Here is a 19646-nt window from a genome sequence, read left to right as displayed (position 1 = left end):
AAGACAGAGAGGCAGTGAATACAGATTCCATTTCATTGTGACACTGTGGCCTCCATCTCCCTGCCACTGAGATTCACATTAGCTAGGAAGGATATTGCAACAGAGAGCTCCTTAATGCCTTGTGGTAGCATTTTAAGGTCTTAAGCTCAGGAACAGCTACTGGCTCATGATAAATGCCATGCTCTAAGAAAGTAGAAGGACACCTCAAAGCCTCTGCAAAAGGCCATCTTGGCTCAGCAGTCATTCTGGTCACTGGACACCTTGTCTTCTGTTAAAATAATCACATATTATGTGAAGGCTACAACAGAGCATCTACCTTTGGTACCTACAGACCAGCAATTTTCATCCGCTGGGAGGGAGTAAAAATGATTGAACTTGACATAGCAATGTACCTGGATTTTGCAGGATATAACCACTCCTTTTTCAAGAAAATATCCAAAGGAAGTGGAAAAGGAACAGCTTGGTCTGCAGAAGAGATCTTTGGAAAAGTCAAGTTACTGTCTGCAGGTCTAGTGCGCATATGGATGGAAGGAACAGGCTGATAGATCTGATTGTCTATTAGGTGAAGGGTGTTCATAGCCTTAGAAAGCAGATGAAATCGTATTTGGCTAGAAAGAAGCAATCCTGTTTCATCCTGTCACTAGCATCTGTACCTTTGCACGTTCCTCTTTGCTCTCTGATTCTTCTGAGATAGTGGCATCTGTCCTTGAGCCTTTGGATGGTTTTTGAATACATATGTGACTAGTGGTGGCTGGTAGCTCCATGTCACTGGAGCAGTGGAATCCACTCCGGGTTTTAGTCTCAACGTTCACTTTGAACTAAAATCCAGAGCAGACTCCACTGCCCTACTGACATGGAGCCACCAGCTGCCACGCCATGTGACGTTTCTTTGCTAGGTTTTGTGGTATGGACTTTCTGACTGCAACCTATGCTGCCACTTGCATGCCTTTAATGTGAACTGTGGTCCCTGCTATTGCTCTCACCTGGGGTGGGGTGGGAAGAGGGCAGCAGGGGAAGGATCTCCCCACATTCCGATTAGGAATTCTATTCTCTGTCCCAATGGGAAAAGAGTTCAGTCTCACTCCTCTCTCTCCATGGTGAAGCAGATTCATTCTTGTGGGGCTTTCATAGTAAGAAAAAAGGAAGCAAAACCTGTTGTATTCTACCCTGATAAGCTTCAGGATGTTTCAGTCACAACAGAGATTAATTTTCCATAGGCCCCTCTCGTTGAAGGGGTGGGGCTGGAGTAGGCTTCAAGGCTTTGAAGATTGCCTATTCAGCAGGTGCTGGACCCGTGCTGTATGATCCTTCCTCATACAGTAAGATGGGTATTAGGCAAAGGAACCTCAGCTTTTGCTTTACTCTCTCAGGGGAGATGTGAAAATAAAGATAGCTTTAATGGGGAGATCCACAAAAACGTCTCCAAGGCAGGAGAGGAAAAGCAAGGAAATCTCCTCCCCTCCAGACAGTTAAGTTTGTTCTTGCTTATCCAATTCCAAAAGAAGGCCCTCCTGCAGATGTGAGTGTCTGCTACCATTAATACCATTAAGCCAAGTAAAGTTATGTACAATTTCTTACAAGGTGATTAATACTTCTGCATATGGTCTTGTAGTCTGTTTATCATTAGATGTAAAAACAGATTAAAAGTGACGTACAAAAACATGGCTGTGTTTTGTGTTTTTCTTCCAGTTGTTTGTACTGTAGGAAAACGAGGGATTGGTTATGGTGAACTAAGAAAGCAATGCAGTAAAAAATACTAAAAGAGGGAAGCAGAGTTTAAACATCTTCTGCTAAGCTGTTCAAAGGGCAAAGCTGAATGCTAAGACAAACAGCCTCTTCGGCACCTCCTCCTGTCATCAACTGCTCTCGCTATGCTACAAAATTGTATTCACACTTCTAAGAAGTTCAAGCATTTTAATTAGGTATATCATTTTAGTTATTTCTTTAAGCCAATATTCTCTAGGCCATGCAAATACAGATTTATGACCAGCAATTGTTCTGTCTGGTAATGCTAGCTTATTTATTTATTTTAAAATATTTCTATCTCGCATTTCTACACTATAATAGGGCACTCAGGGAGGCTTACAAAAATAAAATCAAACGTACATAATAAAATTGTAAGCAGTAAAATCACAAAAACATTAAAATAGATTTAAAATACATAAAATACAACACACACACACACGCATATATACTAAAGGAACTACAAAGGTAAAATTTAATGCAGAAGGCATAAAATCAGTGTCAGGCTCTACCTTCAATCTCTCCCAAAGGCTCTCCGGAACAAGATCGTTTTCAGAAGTCTCCAGAAAACCAACAGGGAGGGAGCAGAGCGAACTTCTTGGGGTAGAGTATTCCAAAGCTTGGGGGCCACAGCTGAAAAAGCTCTCTCCCGCGTGCCTGTCAGTCTAACATCTTTTATTCCAGGCACGCAGAGGAGACCAGAGGCAGATGATCTTAAATCCCAGGCAGGTACATATGGGCGTAAGCAGTCCCTCAGGTATACTGGTCCAAGGCCATTTAGGGCTTTAAAGGTTAGAACCAGCACTTTGAATTCGGCACGGAAACAAATTGGGAGCCAGTGGAGTCGATAAAGCGCAGGAGTAATATGCTCCCTGCGCCGTGCTCCAGTTAACATTCTGGCTGCTGCATTTTGAAACAACTGCAATTTCCAAACCATTTTCAAAGGCAGCCCCACATAGTGTGTGTAATCAACCCTCGATGTCACCAATGCATGTGTCACTGTGGCCAAGTCAACTGCCTCCAGGAACGGACGCAGCTGGTAGACCAGTTTGAGTTGGCCAAAAGCACTCCTGGCTGCTGCAGCCACCTGATATTCAAGCAGCACGGCAGGATCCAGGATAACTCCCAAACTGCAAACCTACTCCTTCAGGTTGCAACCCCGTCTCTGATGCAGTTTTTCCCTTGACCAGCAGTACTTCCGTCTTGTCTGGATTAAGTTTCAGTTTGTTAGCCCACATCCAGCCCTTCACAGCCTCCAGGCACCGGTTTAGGATGAGCACTCCCTCCCTGCAATCAGGTGGTAGGGAGAGATAGAGCTGAGTGTCATCAGCATATTGATGACATTGTACTCCAAATCTCCTGATGACCTCTCCCAGTGGTTTCATATAAATGTTAAAGAGCATGGGAGACAGAATGGAACTTTGCGGTAGCCAACAAGCCAACGGCCAGGGGGTCGAGCAATAGTCTCCCAGCACCACTTTCTGGGTCCTGTCTGTCAGGTAGGACTGGAGCCACCATAAAACAGTGCCTCCCAATCTCATCCCAGCTAGACAGTTCAGAAGGATACCATGGTCAATCGTATCGAAGGCCACCGATGCACTCCCCCTGTCTGATGCCCGGCGTAGGTCATCAAGCAGGGTGACTAAGGCAGTCTCTGTCCCATGGACAAGCCTGAAGCCTGATTGAAAAGTGTCTAGATAGCAGAGCTTGGAAAAGTTACTTTTTTGAACTACAACTCTCATCAGCCCAATCCAGTGGCCATGCTGGCTGGGGCTGATGGGAGTTGTAGTTCAAAAAAGCAATGTTTCCAAGCTCTGCTAGATTCATCCAGGAAAACTTGGAGCTGAGCAGCTTAGATTTTACAAAGCCTGTGGCACCCTCTGCTGGCCATCTTTTGCATATAAAGATAACCAACAGGTATACAGCGTGTTTTCAATAACAAGCAAATTAAAGCTAGATTTAAAATGCTTATAGCTAGATTACAGCAGAGCCTTTGATTGTGTAGGTCATGAAAAACTATGGAATGCTTTAAAAGAAATGGGGGTGCCTCAGCATCTGATTGTCCTGATGTGCAACCTATACTCTGGACAAAAGGCTACAGTAAGGACAGAATATGGAGAAACCGATTGGTTCCCAATCAGAAAGGGTGTGAGACAGGGGTGTATTTTATCACCCTATTTGTTTAATCTACATGCAGAACATATACAGAAAGCGGAACTGGACCAAGATGAAGGAGGTGTGAAAATTGGAGGGAGAAATATCTATAATTTAAGATATGGAGATGATACCATATTACGCAGAAAACAGTAACGATCTGAAACGAATGCTGGTGAAAGTTAAAGAGGAAAGCACAAAAGCAGGACTATGTCCTGCAGGAGAACGTAAAAAAGACTAAAGTAACGACAACAGAAGATTTATGTAACTTTAAAGTTGACAATGAGGACATTAAACCTGTCAAGGATTACCAATATCTTGGCACAGTCATTAACCAAAATGGAGACAATAGTCAAGAAATTAGGAGGAGGCTAGGACTGAGGAGGGCAGCTGTGAGACAGCTAGAAAAGGTCCTCAAATGCAAAGATGTATCACTGAACACTGAAGTCAGGATCATTCAGACCATGGTATTCCCAATCTTTATGTATGGATGTGAAAGTGGGACAGTGAAAAAAGCAGAGAAGAGAAAAATCAACTCATTTGAAATGTGGTGTTGGAGAGCTTTTCAGGTACCATGGACCACGAAAAGACAAATAATTGAGTGTTAGAACAAATTAAACCAGAACTAACACTAGAAGCTAAAATGATGAAACTGAAGTTATCATACTTTGCACACATTATGAGAAGACATAATTCACTAGAAAAGACAATAATGCTGGGAGAAACAGAAGGGAGTAGAAAAAGAGGAAGGCCAAACAAGGGACGGATTGATTCCATAAAGAAAACCACAGACCTGAACTTACAAGATCTGAACAGGGTGGTTCATGACAGATGCTATTGGAGGTCACTGATTCATAGGGTCACCATAAGTTGAAATCAATTTGAAGACACATAACAACAAACTAAGGAGCAAATCCCAACTGCTTCCTGCCTAGAAGTTATAGATCTAAATAATGTACTAAGGACATTATTTGCTTGGTTTGTCACTCTCCCCCCACAACCTGACAGCCACTCCTTACACTAAGGAGGCCACTTCTGAAACTTCCCAGGTTTGGAGTTGATCTGTTGGACTGCATGCCTGGCTGCGATTGGAAAGGAGCAATTTGTAAGCTCCAGTGAGTGTATGTGTGGAGTGTGCAACATGGCCCTGTAGATCAGAGTCACAAGTTTGGACTGGATTCAAATCCTGCATCAACTCTAAGATGTTTTTTAACAACTTGATGCCTTATTATTTATTTATTAAATGTATACCCCATCCTTCCTCCCAAATGAGCTCAAGACAGTAAACACAGAAGTGATAAAACAATCTAAAAACAATTCCAGTGTAGATAGGAAAAATCTCTATTTAAAAGACTTGCTGGAAGAGGAATGTCTTTAGTAGGCACTAAAAGTCAGCACCTCTCTAATAGTTAAGGGAGGGAATTCCAAAGTAGGTGCCACAACACTAAAGATCTGCTTCGTATGTTGTGTGGAATGAACCTCCTGATGACATGGTATCTGCAGGAGGCTCTCGCCTACGGAACACAGTGATTGATTGGGTATGGATCTTTCAGGCATCCTGGTCCTAAGCCGTAAATGGTATTATACACCAAAACCAGCACCTTGAACTTAACCTGGTAGTTAATTGGCAGCCAGTGCAATTCTTGCACAGCATGTAAACATGGTGGTAATATCCTGCCCCAGTGAGCAGTCAAGCCACCACATTTTGCACTTGCTTCTCAGCCTTGGTCACCCAGCTCTAAAATAGGAGTATCGGTAATATATCACTATTAAGAATTAATGTGGTATAGTAGTTAGTGTTTGACTAGGAATGGGAAACCCAAGGTCAAATGCTGAGTTGGCCATAAACCTCAGCCTTGGATGATGATCTTCCACCTAAGCTATCTCACAGGGACGTGGAAAACAAAAAAATGGGAGGTGGGGGAGTCAATGCCATGTATTGTACCATTGGTCTCACCTGAAAGGTGATTTTCATAGGAGTGGGCCATCACTACGGGTAATAGTTCCACCTATCGTGTGAAGGCAAGAATGTTTTTGAAGTCAAGACTAGGGGCGTCAGGCCCCTCCCACTCTCCAGTTCATTTGTAGCGAGTCTAAAAAGAGATATCTAAAAATACAAGAACAAGGCCAACGGACCCGCCAGGAAAATAACACAGTAGTCACATGCATAATAACATGACTCTAACATAACAATATAACAGACTAAAAGTCTTGACTTCACTCTTACATTTAAATATAATAGCGTAACAATAATATGTAACCCATTAAAATTATCTAGTCATCCTCTAACTGGGAGGGTCGTGATGGCCCACTCCTATGAAAATCACCTTTCAGGTGAGACCAATGGTACATTTTCCATAGGAGGTGGGCCATCACTACGGGATGTACCAAAGCAGCCCATAGAGGGAGGAACCACCCACGTGTTAATCCTCATTAAGAACCTGTTGCAACACTCGTCTGCCGAAAGATGCGTCAGCAGAGGCATAACGATCAATTTTATAATGCCTTATAAACGAGTGTGGGGTAGACCAGACTGCAGCTCTACAAATATCGGCAACAGGAGCATTAGTGGCAAAAGCAGCCGAAGTGGCAGCTGACCTGGTAGAATGAGCCGTTAGACTAGCTGGAACTGACAGCTTCAGAGACTCATATGCTAAAGTAATACATGCCCTTAACCAACAGGATAAGGTAGGATTGGATACTTTATGCCCCATAGATCTTGGATGAAAGGATACAAACAGAGACTCCGTTCGTCGAATCTCTTGGGTCCTAGACAGGTAGGTCTTGAGAGCCCTCCGGACATCTAACGAATGCCAAGTCTTCTCGAGAGGATGGGTAGGATTCGGGCAAAAGGAAGGCAAAACAATGTCCTGGTTGCAATGAAAAACTGAATCGACCTTGGGACGGAAGGAAGGATCAGTCTTCAACACAACAGAGTCCTTATGGAAGACGCAGAGGTGTCGAGCAGAAGACAATGCGCCCAACTCCGAAACGCGTCTGGCAGATGTGACTGCGATCAGGAACAAGACCTTGAAGGACAGCATACGTAGGGGCACAGTCCTGATGGGTTCAAACGGAGGGCGTTGCAAAGCCTGCAGAACTTTAGGCAAACTCCATGAGGGGAACTGATGGACAACAGCCGGAGAACGTAGGGCGACTCCCCTCAAAAAAGTTTGATGAACGGATGTGAGGAAATATGAGCTCCAGGAGAGGACACTGAGAGAATGGATGACAGAGTGGACGCATGTTGACGTAGAGTGTTGGGTTGAAGTCCCATCATAAAGCCGCTATGGAGATATTGCAGCACCTGATGCACAGTGGCCTGAGATGGATCGTGGTGGTTGGACTGGCAACACTTGGAGAAAGCCACCCAGGTATGTTGATAAATACAAGTGGTAGATGGTCTTTTCGAGGCCAAAATAATATCTTTATTTTTTTACAATAATTTTTATTCAAATTTTCATAAAACAAACAAAACAAAATCATAAAACATTCAAAGACAAAAAACAAAACAAAACAAAAATGATTAAACAAAAAAATAAAATGTTGACTTCCCATTTGTCGCAGGTCAGTTATAGGTCTACAATATATAACAATCCTGTCTCTTAAATTATATTATAAAATCACTTTCCTCCAGTAGTTATCTTAATTAATCATCAAATCTCATAGACATTACTTTATTCTTTCCACAAAAAGTCAAAGAGAGGTTTCAATTCTTTAAGAAATATATCTATCAATTTTTCTCCTAATAAACATGACGATTAATCCATCTCGTTAATAATAATAATAATCTTATTGTCATAACCATAGTCCAAATAAACATATCGATTAATCCATCTCATCAAATCTGTTAAGTCCAATAATTTCAATAGCCATTATTCCATTATCCATATTAATTCCATCTTCCATCTTCAATAGTCCTGTTAAGTCCAGTAATTTCAGTGTCCAATCTTCCATTATCAGTATTCCATAATAATCTTGCTGTCATAGCCATAGTCATATAATAAGAGTCTGATGGGAATTTCCTCTATCCCAAATATTTTCTTGCCATCCATTCTGAATAAGTTGCTGAAATATTGTTGTGAAGTCATATCTCTGTTCTTCTTTTTTACAAAATGCACTGGCTCATCTCTTGAGAGTTTTTCCATTGTCACATGGCTGCAGTTAATTCCATAGATTTTCTCTATATCAAGCTCCATCACGTCATTCCAGTCCAGAAAATTATCCAAGCCATTGATAACTTTATCTCTAATATCTTCATTAATTTCTTCAGAGATAACGTTAAATTCCAAACAGTAGATTTTATTTCTAATATCCATAAACTCCAGATCTTTTTCCAATTCCACATTTGTTCCAATCTCCAGGGCTTGTATCTTCCCTTTATTTTTTCTTTTCTCATCTCTGATCTCATTCTCCTCTCTCACAGGATCCCCTATTTCTTTAAGCTCCTGCGTCATTTTGCTCAGTTCAATTTTCAGCTCCTTACTGCCCTGTCGCAGGGTTTGTTTCGTTATCTCAATCTCATCCATTATTTTCTGAAACATAATTACTTCCAGATTCTCAGCCAATTTCTTGATTGCCATTTTTAAAACCATGAAGACAAAACAAAACAAAAATAAAGAAGAACCACTTCTTATTTCAGCAACAATTGGGTTAATATTCCAGGCTTGATGACATCACAGTATAAACAGAGCAGCCTGCCTTATCTCTCTATGTTCAAGAATACAAAACAAATTTAGTTCCCAGCATCAAAACAGTTAGTGGCGTCGTGAAGAAGCAGATTCGTCAAAATAAAATAGACCAAAAAGAGAATAGTCCCAGACAATATAATGTTCCAAAGTTCATATTTTTTATTTTTTTCTCCTCGGAATAGAAATCCCTCTTCTGTTTATATCTTTAGAATGCACTTCCAGGACAGCTTTTTGCAATAGAAACAGAGATAAGCTGTTAATTTCGTGAATAACAGAGAAGAGTTATAGCTCACCCAGAAGTTCTTTAAAGCTGATTCATTTGACAAATCTCTTTTTGCTGCAACAATTTAAACCAAGTAAAAAAAAGATAGAAAGAAGGGTGCTTGCCTGTTAGTCCGTTTTCTCTTTGAAGAAAAGATAAACGTATCGCATTAATCAGATAGAGCTTGTTCGGAAGTCCGTCCGGCATTGCTGGCTGGACCTTTTCTCATAAATTAATGAAATCCAGTCCTCCCAACAAAAACAGGCTTTTGAGGTTGATCTCTACATTTCTCCCTGCCCGGGAGAAATTTCATCAGTCAAAAAAAAAAAAAATGTTCTGACTGATTTATATCTGAATAAGCTTCTTCTGCGGCGGGAGCCCGTCTCAAAAGCAGGCACAAGCGAAGTCACCCTTCCCGGAAGTCTGAGGCCAAAATAATATCAATCACAACGTCAGACAGTCCAGCTGACCTCAAATGTCCCCGTTCAAAAGCCATGCTATTAGATTGAGCCAAGTAGGGTCCTGGTGCCATACTGGACCCTCGGATAGAAGGTCTGGCCTGACTGGAAGTGTCCAAGGATCCATCATTGACATTGCCAGAAGATCTGAGAACCACGGTCGGCGTGGCCAAAATGGTGCTATTAGAACCAGCTGTGCCCTCTCGGTTCGCGCCTTCCTCAAGGTTTTGGCTAACAATGGTATGGGAGGAAAGGCGTACAAGAGACCGTCTGGCCACGGTATTGTCAGAGCATCCACTGCTTCCGCTGTTGAGTCCAGGTATCGGGCAAAGTACCTGGGAAGCTGGCAATTGCGACTGGAAGCAAACAGGTCGACTGAGAGGACGCCGAACCGACACTGGAGACGATGGAAAATGACTGGATGAAGTTTCCATTCTCCCGGAAAGACCTGTTGTCTGCTGAGTCAGTCTGCTGTCACATTCCAAATCCCTCTGAGATGTTCTGCTTTCAGGGATTGTAGATGTTGTTCTGCCCAGACAAAGATGAGGAAGGCTAAGTCCTGCAGAGGACGAGACCTGGTGCCCCCCTGTCTGTTCAAATGTGATTTGACACACGTGTTGTCTGTTCGAATGAGCACATGGTCCAAAGGGAACAGAGACTGAAAATGACGTAGAGCTAAGTGGACAGCCTTTAGCTCCAGCCAGTTGATGCTTTGAGTTTGCTCTGTGGTGGACCAAGCCCCCTGAACGTACTGGGAGTTGCAGTGGGCTCCCCAACTGATGAGGCTGGCATCTGTGGTTACAACGGTTCTGCGGGGTTCCCTGAACGACGTGCCCTTGGAGAGGTGTTGAACCTTGGTCCACCAGCGGAAGGAGAGACGCAGTGCAGGGCTCAAATGAACTTTGCGATGGTTGGAGCTGGCAATGTCCTTTTGAAAGGGCAACAGAGTCCATTGAAGGTGCCGAGAGTGGGCTCAAGCCCATGGCACAATGTGGATTGTAGAGATGAACATTCCGAGCGCTCTGGTGAGAAGCATGACATCTGCGGATGTTTGTTGCGATGCTTGTGATGGCAGTGATGCGATCTGGAGCCAAGAAAACCATTGCCTGCAGGGTGTCCAACATTGCCCCTAGATGTAGTAGGCGTTGGGTTGGTTGGAGATGGCTTTTGTCGAAGTTGACAAGCCAGCCGTAGGCCTGCAAAACATTGAGGGTGATTGTTAAATGATGATGAGCCAGCTCCTCAGACTTGGCCCGTATTAGCAGATCATCCAGATATGGGTAGAGATGAACCCCTTGGGTCCGGAGATAAGCCACTAGGATGAGTAGCACTTTGGTAAACACTCTTGGAGCAGAGGAGAGGCCGAATGGCATCGCTCTATATTGAAAGTGCTGGTGGCCAAAAGCAAACCGAAGAAACTTTCTGTGGGCTATGCAAATGGGCACAAGGAGATACGCTTCCTTAAGGTCGATAGAAGCCAGGAAGTCTCCTTCATGCAGACTCTCCGTAATGGAGTGGAGTGATTCCATTTTGAACCTGCGATATGTTACAAAACGGTTGACAAACTTGAGGTCCAATACCGCCCTCCATGATAAATCTCGTTTTGGCACAGCAAATAGGAGGGAATACACCCCTTCCGACCTCTCAGTTGTGGGGACTGGCTCTATTGCCGCTATGTCCAAGAGGTGGTGTATAGCTGTCTGCATGATTCTGTGCCTGGCTGGTGCCGTTGGGCAAGGGGACGGATGGAATCTGTCTGATGGGGTTGCCCAAAACTCTATGGCATAGCCATAACTGAAAAGCTCCCTGATCCAGGAGACCGTAGTGAGGCGCAGCCAACGGTCTCCAAAATGAAGTAATCTGCCACCTATGGGAAGTGTGTTAATACTGCTTGCGTTGGCGAGGACCTCCCCTATATGAGGACGATGAGTTGCCCCTGCACCCTTGGTACTGACCTCTGCCCTGGAAGCGTCGGTTCCAGGAGCCCCTGAATGAAGTGGGGTCATAGGATCTGAAGTCGCGGCCTCGTCCTCCTGGCCGCGTTCCTCGAAAGGGCTGGTTAGTACGGAAGGGAGGAAATCGCCTGAAAGGCCTGTGGTCAATGTTCTTGACAGTGGCCAGAACCGGTTTGTGGGCATCTTTGGGATCAACCAGCACTGCCTTTAGAGCTTCCTCGCCGAAGAGTAAAGATCCGGAGTAAGGAGCCCTGGACAGATTCATTCTGGCCGCTGAATCAGCTTGCCAGTGGCGAAGCCAGAGAGTCCGTCGAGCGACTATCTGAGCCGTCATGGCTCGCGCCCCCAATTGAGTGGCATCCAAGGTGGCATCGGCCACAAAAGCTGCTGTCTTACGCAACTTTATCAGTGACCTTCTGAGGGCGACAGGATCAGGGTTAGTGACCTCTAGAAGATCATCCAGCCACATCATAGCTGCTCTGGAGAAAATGGAGGCTGAAGCGGAGGCACGCATGGAGAGGGCAGTGGCCTCGTGATTTTTGCGGAGGGCGAAGTCTATTCGTCGCTCAGTAATGTCCTTTAGTTGGGATTCCCCTTCCCTGGGCAAAAGAGATCGTGAAACAAGGCGAGCGATTGGTTCGTCTATGCCAGGGACGTCTAACTTGGTGGCAAAGTCCGGAGCTAGGGTGTAAAGCCTGTCAGCCAGGTTCTGGAAGCGTCGAGATTGGAATGGGTGAGCCCCTTTGGCAATTGGGTCCGGCACCGGGATGTAGTGTTCAGTAGGTGCAGGGGATTTGAGGACCTTGGCCCCTTTGATAGCTGGGGCAGAAGAAGTTGAAGGCGTAGTCTGGAGTCCAAGGGTATTAACTACCCTGCATGCCAGGGGCTGATAGTCTGAGGCATTAAACAAGCGATACGATGAATCCTCCTCATGATCTGAATAGTCGCTCCAGTCGTCTCCTTCAACATGGTCAGTGAAGGTTGACTCCTCCGCATATGAGGCTTCGTCAAAACATCTGCCTCTGGCTACATCGAAGGGATTTGGTGAACAGGAACGATGAGCTTCATGACACGCATGTTGGTCCATGTTGAGTTGAGGTATGGCAGGAACTTGTGGTAGTGACTGCATTTGGGTGAAAAATGCCAGCATGGCTTGAAGTTGGGAGAGGAAATCAGGAGACAGCTGCAGCCCGGATGTGGCAGATGTTTGTGCCTGAGTAGCTATTGGAACAGATGTTTGGGGCGGTAGAACGGAGGGAGGCTGGTTAGGCGAAAGCTGAGTGGGAAAGCCAGCAAAATCTTTCTCGTCAGAAGAAGCGGCAGGGGAATGAAGTATATCGCTTATGTGTGCCTGAGTTGCTGTGGTGATGGTTGGCACAGAGTCATAGCGTGGGCGCTTTGGTTTGCTATGGCTGGAAAGATGTTTTGTCTTAGCCAGTGCTTTAACATGTCTGGTCTTAGTCGCCTTAGAATGTTGTGGCTTGGCTGTTTGTGACATGCCTGGCTGATCTGGCATCAAATTGGCTGATTGCGACATGCCTGGCTGTTCTGCCATCTTATATTAACTTGGGTGCAGTACACGGCCACAGAGGGGGCAGGATGTAAAGACCCGAACTGGCACAGCGTACGACCACAGAGGGGGTAGGATACACTGGCAGATGGCTAAGTGCACTGCCACAGAGGGGGCAGGATGCACTATGGTATCAGCGTTTGTAATAATATAGGCTGTATTTTAGGCTTGGTACACTCAGATTAGTGCTGTAGGCTGGATTTCAGGCGTGATACACAGCCACAGAGGGGGCAGGATGTACCGAATATAAATCAGATTTAGTGTAAGTCAGCCACTAAAATTAAAGCTCCAGCCTTGAGAATACAAAACCAGCACTAAGATTAAATTTCCAGCCTTGATAATACAATCACAGTAGATTTGTATGAGGCAGCCACAGAAATTAAAGCTCCAGACTTGATGATACAGCCACAGTAAATTTGTAATACAATCACAGTAGATTTGTGTGAGGCAGCCACAGAAGTTAAAGCTCCAGACTTGATGATACAGCCACAGTAAATTTGTGTGTAAGTAAGCCCTGTGTAAGCCTGTCTACAACACACATACAACACACATATAGATAGCTTGCAGGGAAGGTATCCGTTGGTTAATAAAGGGTAACAAAAAAGGCGGGAAATTTGAATCCAACCAAAAATGGCGCCCGGAAAAAAGAGCGGGAAAAATGATCCAAAAATGGCGGAGAGAGAAGGAGCAATGGCGGCCGTCTGGGGACGAACTGGGGGAAGGGCTGCCCAGCACAGTCTTGTGGGAGGAGCCGCGGGGCCGATAGCCGCACTTGCGGTTCCAAAAAACCCCAAGAAAGAGAGTGCCGAGAGAAGCCTGTGACGGATGAGGCAGCAGGAGGCAAGCCGCTGCCGCTGCCTGGAGCAGAGCTCTCCGCGGCGAAATTAAAGTCACGGAGAGAGAGGGAGAAAGAGAGCCGTATCAACAGGCTCCAGTGAGGCAGAACCCCGGCAGGCTGAAATTAGGTGGCTGGGAAAAGGCAGGGAGCCGCAGCCGCAAACTCCCGCCTGGGAGAGAACCGCAGCCGCGGTCTCTCCGAGGGCTCCACAGAGCGCGGCTTGAGGCAGGAGAAAACGCTACGGGAGAGACAGAGCCGCAATCTCCCGAAGCTCAAAATCGGCCAAAAAACGTAGAGAACCGCAGCCGCGGTCTCTGTGGGGACCGACAGACAAGCAAGGGAATAAACTTAAATGACAAGTTAAATACTAAAGAGGGAGAACCGCAGCCGCGGTCTCTGAGGGAACCCTCAGACAAGCAAGGGAAATAATAATAATAATAATAAAATTTTATTTCTAGGCCGCCTATCTGGCCGAATTAACGGCCACTCGAAACTTAAATAAACGTAAATAACAAGTTAAACACCAAGCAGGGAAAAAAGGACTGGGGAGACGCACAAGTAACACTGGGCTTGCACCCAGTCAAAACAAATAAACAAATACGAGAAAACTTAGCTAAATGCTACGCTATAGGATCTCAATCTTAGGATCTCAATCTTGTTCCTACGAAGGCAAGAATGAACTGGAGAGTGGGAGGGGCCTGACGCCCCTAGTCTTGACTTCAAAAACATTCTTGCCTTCGCACGATAGGTGGAACTATTACCCGTAGTGATGGCCCACCTCCTATGGAAAAAGTCAATGTCATGGGTCAGTCTATTCATGAATGCTACTGTGCAGGCAGCCAAGCTACTGCTTGAAGCATCAGCACACCTTTTATTGGGAGTTAAAGGGGGAGGAGAGAACCTTGACACATTGTATTTAAAGAAATACACTCCCTTCCCTGGAAAAGGTCTCAGAACTTCATGTTTCCTCCTGACAGTTGCCAAATATACCCCACAAACTACACACACTTTCATGGAAGACAAACAGTCCTGTGACAGTGGGTGGTGATATCCTGTCCAGCGATAGTGCAAACATCATCTCCAGAAAGATAATTTGAATACAAGTTTAGTTTAGCTACCAGACCAAGTTCAAGCTTTTGGTTCTGGTGTACAAAGCCCTATACAACTTGGGACCAGGATACCTGAAAGATCATCTTGCCCCTTATATACTCAATCACTACACTCTGCAGATGAGGGCCTCCTGCAGATACCATCTTATCGGGAGGTCCATTCTACAAAACATAGGAAGCGATCCTTTAATGTTGTGGCACTTACACTTTGGAATTCCCTCCCCTTAAATATTAAATAGGCACCATCTCTGTTATCTTTCCAGCACCTATTGAAGAACTTCCTCTTTCAACAAGCCTTTCAAGTAGGAGACCTTATCCCAATCTGTTTGTGCTGGAATTGCTTTTTAAAAAGCTTTTAAAGTTGCTTTTCAAAAGATGTTTTTAAGATGTTTTTAGGTGCTTTTAGTGTTTTTGTTTGCTGCCCTGGGCTCCTTCTAGGAGCAAGGGCAGGATATAAATTTAGTAAATAAAATAAATAATAAATAAAATGGTTATAATTTAGAAAAGCTCAAATTTTTTCACATGTATTACTTTATAAATCCTTACAACTCTTTATGGTAGACAAGTATTATTATTCACTAATAGGCAAAAAACCTTGTGGTTTAAGAACGTACCTATAGCCAACAGATATTTCTATCAAACTTTTAAAAGTAGGAAAATTGGGCAGCTATAGTGAATACACCAAGGGAGCAGGAGACCTGACCTACTCTCTGAGATATTGTACTGCCCTACAAATTTGTCAAAATGCAAACACCTTTTGGGTTGGTCTTTCACAGTTCAATCCATTTCCTGTGGAGCTTGGAAGAATTGGTAAACATGTGCCTCTGAGCATATGGTGAGTGGTGGCAACACCTGCCATCTCCAAAGATGGAGAATTACATTTTTGTATGTTTGTTGATGTTCTTACTTTGCTTCTTTTCTGTGTTAAAACTGTTTCTACAGAGAATCTAAACTAGAAAATTCTATTTGTCTCATTATCATCCTACAGATCGGTGTCAAATTTATTTTTATTAATTTCAAAGCCTTTTTATTGGTCAATGTCATATGATGGTGAAGACAGCCTTTTGTGTTTCAAACTGGAGGTTATGCTCTGTTTCTATTTTGGGCACATTAACAGTTGAATCAGAAACTGCAGTTTGATGTAAAATCAGACTGCTTACAATATGTTGCTACTTAAGCAATGGCTCTAGTTGTTGGGGAAAAACAAACTTGGCCTGCCCAAGACGCATGTTTTCAGCTGCTATGCTTAAACTACTCCACTTCAGGAAAGGTGGGTATGGTCAATTAAAAACATAGAGCACACCTAGAATTTTGCTAGAATATATTTCATCTCCCACTGGTTTATCTTGTGCAAACTGAGACACTCCTCATGTACATTGGAAACTATTCTGCAGAATAGTCAGTGTCATTATTCCACAATTGTTTTGGGAGCTTTTTTTAGTGTTGCAAGGTGTTGCTGTACTTTACACATTCACAGAAACGGAAGCAAAAGAAAATGATTTATTATAGGAAATGTCACTAAAATTGCAAAGTAAATCAAACATATATAAAGTGACTATCTGAACTATATCAACTATTTTAATATTGTTGCTTCATCCCTGCTAAAACAAGATCAGCACAGCACATTTTCTTTCTGTTGCTTGTGCCGATTGCAGGTGTTGCCATGCTGGCTGGGGCTGATGGGAGCTGTAGTTCAAAAAAGTAACTTTTCCAAGCTCTGGCTCAGAGGCACATGTAACCAAATTCTCTAAACTCTACAGGAAGTGGATTGGACTGTGAAAGACCAACCCAAATTGTGTTTGCATTTTGACAAATTTGTAGGGCAGTCCAATATCTCAGAGAGGAGGTCAGGTCTCCTGTTCCCCTGGTGCATTCACTATAGCTGCCCAATTTCCCTACATTTTAAAGATTGATAGAAATATCTGTGGGCTATAGGTACGTTCTTAAACCACAAGGTTTTTTTGCCTATTAGTGAATTTCTCTGCTTTTTAATCCGGAAGGTAAGAAATGGGATCCTGTCCAAGTTTGCTGAGAATGGATTGATCATTTGCATGCTTATTGAGTTCAGTGGGATTTACTCCCCTGCAATCATGCTTAAGATAGATGAAACTGACCACAGGATTTGGGAGGCGGAGGAGGGGGAGGGGAGCAGGCAGGAGGGAGAGGAAGAGGGCACATTTGATCATTTGCATGTTTATTGAGTTCAGCGGGATTAAGTCCTGTACAATCATGGTTAGGATAGGTAAACCTAACCATGGGGAGGGAGGCCTGGAGTGGGCAGGGGAGAAAGAAGGGAGGAGGAAGGCAGAGGAGAGGGGGAAGAGGGGAAAGGCAGGTCTGATCATTTGCATGCTTATTGAGTTCAGTGGGATTTACTCCTGTGCGATCATGGCTAGGATAGGTAAAACTGACCATGGGTGAGGAAGAGGAGGGGAGAGTAGAGGAAAGGAGGGGAGAAGGGAGCAGGAGGAGAGGGAGGGGCAAAAGGAAGGTGATGTGAGGGAGGAGGGCAGGTTTGATAATTTGCATGCTTATTGAGTTCAATAGGATTTACTTCTATGCACTCATGTTTAGGATAGATAAAACTGACCATGGGGGAGGGGGGCAGAGGGGAGAGGGAGGGGGGATTGGAAGGGGAGGGGAAGGGAGGGGCAAAGGAAAGGGGAGGGAAGGGGCAAGGGGATAGGAGGGAGGGGGAGGGCAGGTTTGATCATTTGCATGCTTTTTGAGTTCAGTGGGATTTACTCCTGTGCAATCATGCTTAAGATAGGTGAAACTGACTTGGGGGAGGGGCAGGGGGGAGGGGCAGGGAGGGGAGGAAGAGGGAAGGAATGGGAGGGGAGGGAGGGAGGGGGAGGCGATTGGATGGGTGGGCACTGGGCAGAGCAGAAACCCCTTTCCTTTCCAAAAGGAAAACACTGTGAACAGTATTATTCTTTTTCAGGGTTTCCCCCACTCAAATTTAAACCAAAGCTGTCCCTGGCCACATCCACACCAGACCTTTATTTCACTTTAGATAGTCATGGCTTCCCCCAAAGAATCCTGGAAAGTGTAGTTAGTGATGGATGCTGAGAGTTGCTAGGACAGCCTTTCCCAACTAGTGGGCCACCAGATGTTGCTGGACCACAATTCTCATCTTTCCTGACCACTAGCAATGCTGGCTGAGGCTGATGGGAGTTGTGGTCCAACAACATCTGGTGGCCCACTAGTTGGGAAAGGCTGTGCTAGGAGATACCCTGTTTCCCTCACAGACCTTCAATCAGAGTGGCTGACTGTTAAACCACTCTGGCCACTGGAGCTCTGTCAGGGGAATAAGAGTCTCCTCTCAGCACCCTTCACAAACTACACTTCCCAGGATTCTTTGGGGGAAGCCATGACTGTCTCAAGTGAAATAAAGGTCTGGTGTGAGTGTGGCACCCTGATTAGGCAAGCCCAGCAGCTGTAAGTCAGGCTTTTAGAACACTGACAGTTGGTTCTTACTGAGCATGTTCAGCCTTATCAAGTTCAATGTTAAATTTCTTAAATTAATTAAAAATCAGCCAGGCATTTTTTTTAACTTTTAAATTGCAGAAGATGAAGGACAGAGTATGGGGCAAGGTCAGTAATAGGATTACAGGTACTTGGTGAACATGGCTGATTTTTAATTCATTTCAACGAATTATGAGAACTCTGACAGAAAAAAGTCCAAAAGGGGTCTGTTTTTTCTCTCTCTCTTTTAATACTCTGAACTCTTGTTTCTCTGACTGTTGCCATGAAAATTTAGAGGATTGCTGAGCAAGTCTGAGTTCAGGCCTATAAGTTTTGTAAGATTTTGTTTTGAAATGAGCTTGCGGGAAGCATCCAAATGGCATGGGGGAGTATTTTCAATTTAACATTATGGAATGTGAAAAAACCATGCTGACCATAGTATACAGCCGCTCTTGTGGCTGTAAAATCCTCCATGCTGCAGAGCTAGGAGAGTGGGGTTAGGGGTGAAATGACTGCTGGCAGCTTATTTAAACTGGAGACTCCACAGCTCATACTCTTTACCCATTTCACTACATTATATTATCTCTATTATACTGGATTGTAGCAGAGCAATCCAACTGTCGGGCAGCCAGTGGGGGGGGGCAGCAGCAAAGGAGCTGCACGCACAGGCTGGCTGGAAAGGGCTGGCTCCAGCGAACAGGCCTCACAGGAAGTAAGCACTTCCCATTGGGCTGAATGGGAAATAACATTGTTTTACTCCAACAGCACAGGTTGAAGGGGGGAGGGGTCTGAACGCAAGGATCTCATGTAAGTCCCACCGCACACCTCCAGAATGCCCATTTTTTGGCATCTTCCGACGGGCCTCTGTCTGTCAGGCTGGCCATCCCTGGCAGACCCCCAGCAGTGCCAGGAGGTGGAGCCACGTCACCACCATGGCAGAGGGCTGCTGCTGGCAGAGCTGGGAGCTTCCAGGTGCCACCGGGGATCCGCAGCATCCAACTCACCCCAGCCCAGCGGGTGAGTTGGATTCTGCCCTAAGACAAGACGTTTCATTCTAAAAATGTACAAACAACATACACTTTCAGTTTTGTGCAGCAGCCTTGCTTCATGACTCCCAGAAGTTGCATCATTGTTTCCAACAATACTTGATTTGAATTCACCAGGAATTCACGACCACATGCTAAAGCAGCAACATCTACAAAAGAGAACACAAAACAAAAGTATAAACTCTACTTTAAAAAGAGAGTGTTCCTATTCGACATAGTTATAATCTAACAATGTTACTGAAAATTTTGTAATTGTTGGGAAGGCTACGGGTTAGAGTTCTGGAAAATAATTTCCCACAAGCCAACATTGTTGGGTTTTTGGCATTGTATTTCACTGTAGCATCTCCTAGAT

The 19646-nt window shown here is 44.6% G+C and overlaps 1 protein-coding gene across 5 annotated transcripts in view; it reads right to left on the bottom strand.

Annotated features, from left to right (window-relative positions):
- Positions 1-19646, bottom strand: part of HSF2BP (heat shock transcription factor 2 binding protein) — a 50835-nt gene that overhangs the window by 13734 nt on the left and 17455 nt on the right. For all 5 annotated transcript variants that reach the window (XM_061627540.1, XM_061627539.1, XM_061627537.1 and 2 more), the window contains one exon: positions 19326-19443. In XM_061627540.1, coding sequence (XP_061483524.1) covers positions 19326-19443 — 118 coding nt within the window. The remainder of the gene's footprint in view (positions 1-19325; positions 19444-19646) is intronic.

Source organism: Rhineura floridana, chromosome 5 (assembly GCF_030035675.1).
Source record: "Rhineura floridana isolate rRhiFlo1 chromosome 5, rRhiFlo1.hap2, whole genome shotgun sequence".
Classification (NCBI taxonomy): Eukaryota; Metazoa; Chordata; class Lepidosauria; order Squamata; family Rhineuridae; genus Rhineura; species Rhineura floridana.
This window is presented reverse-complemented; position numbering and strand designations above follow the sequence as displayed.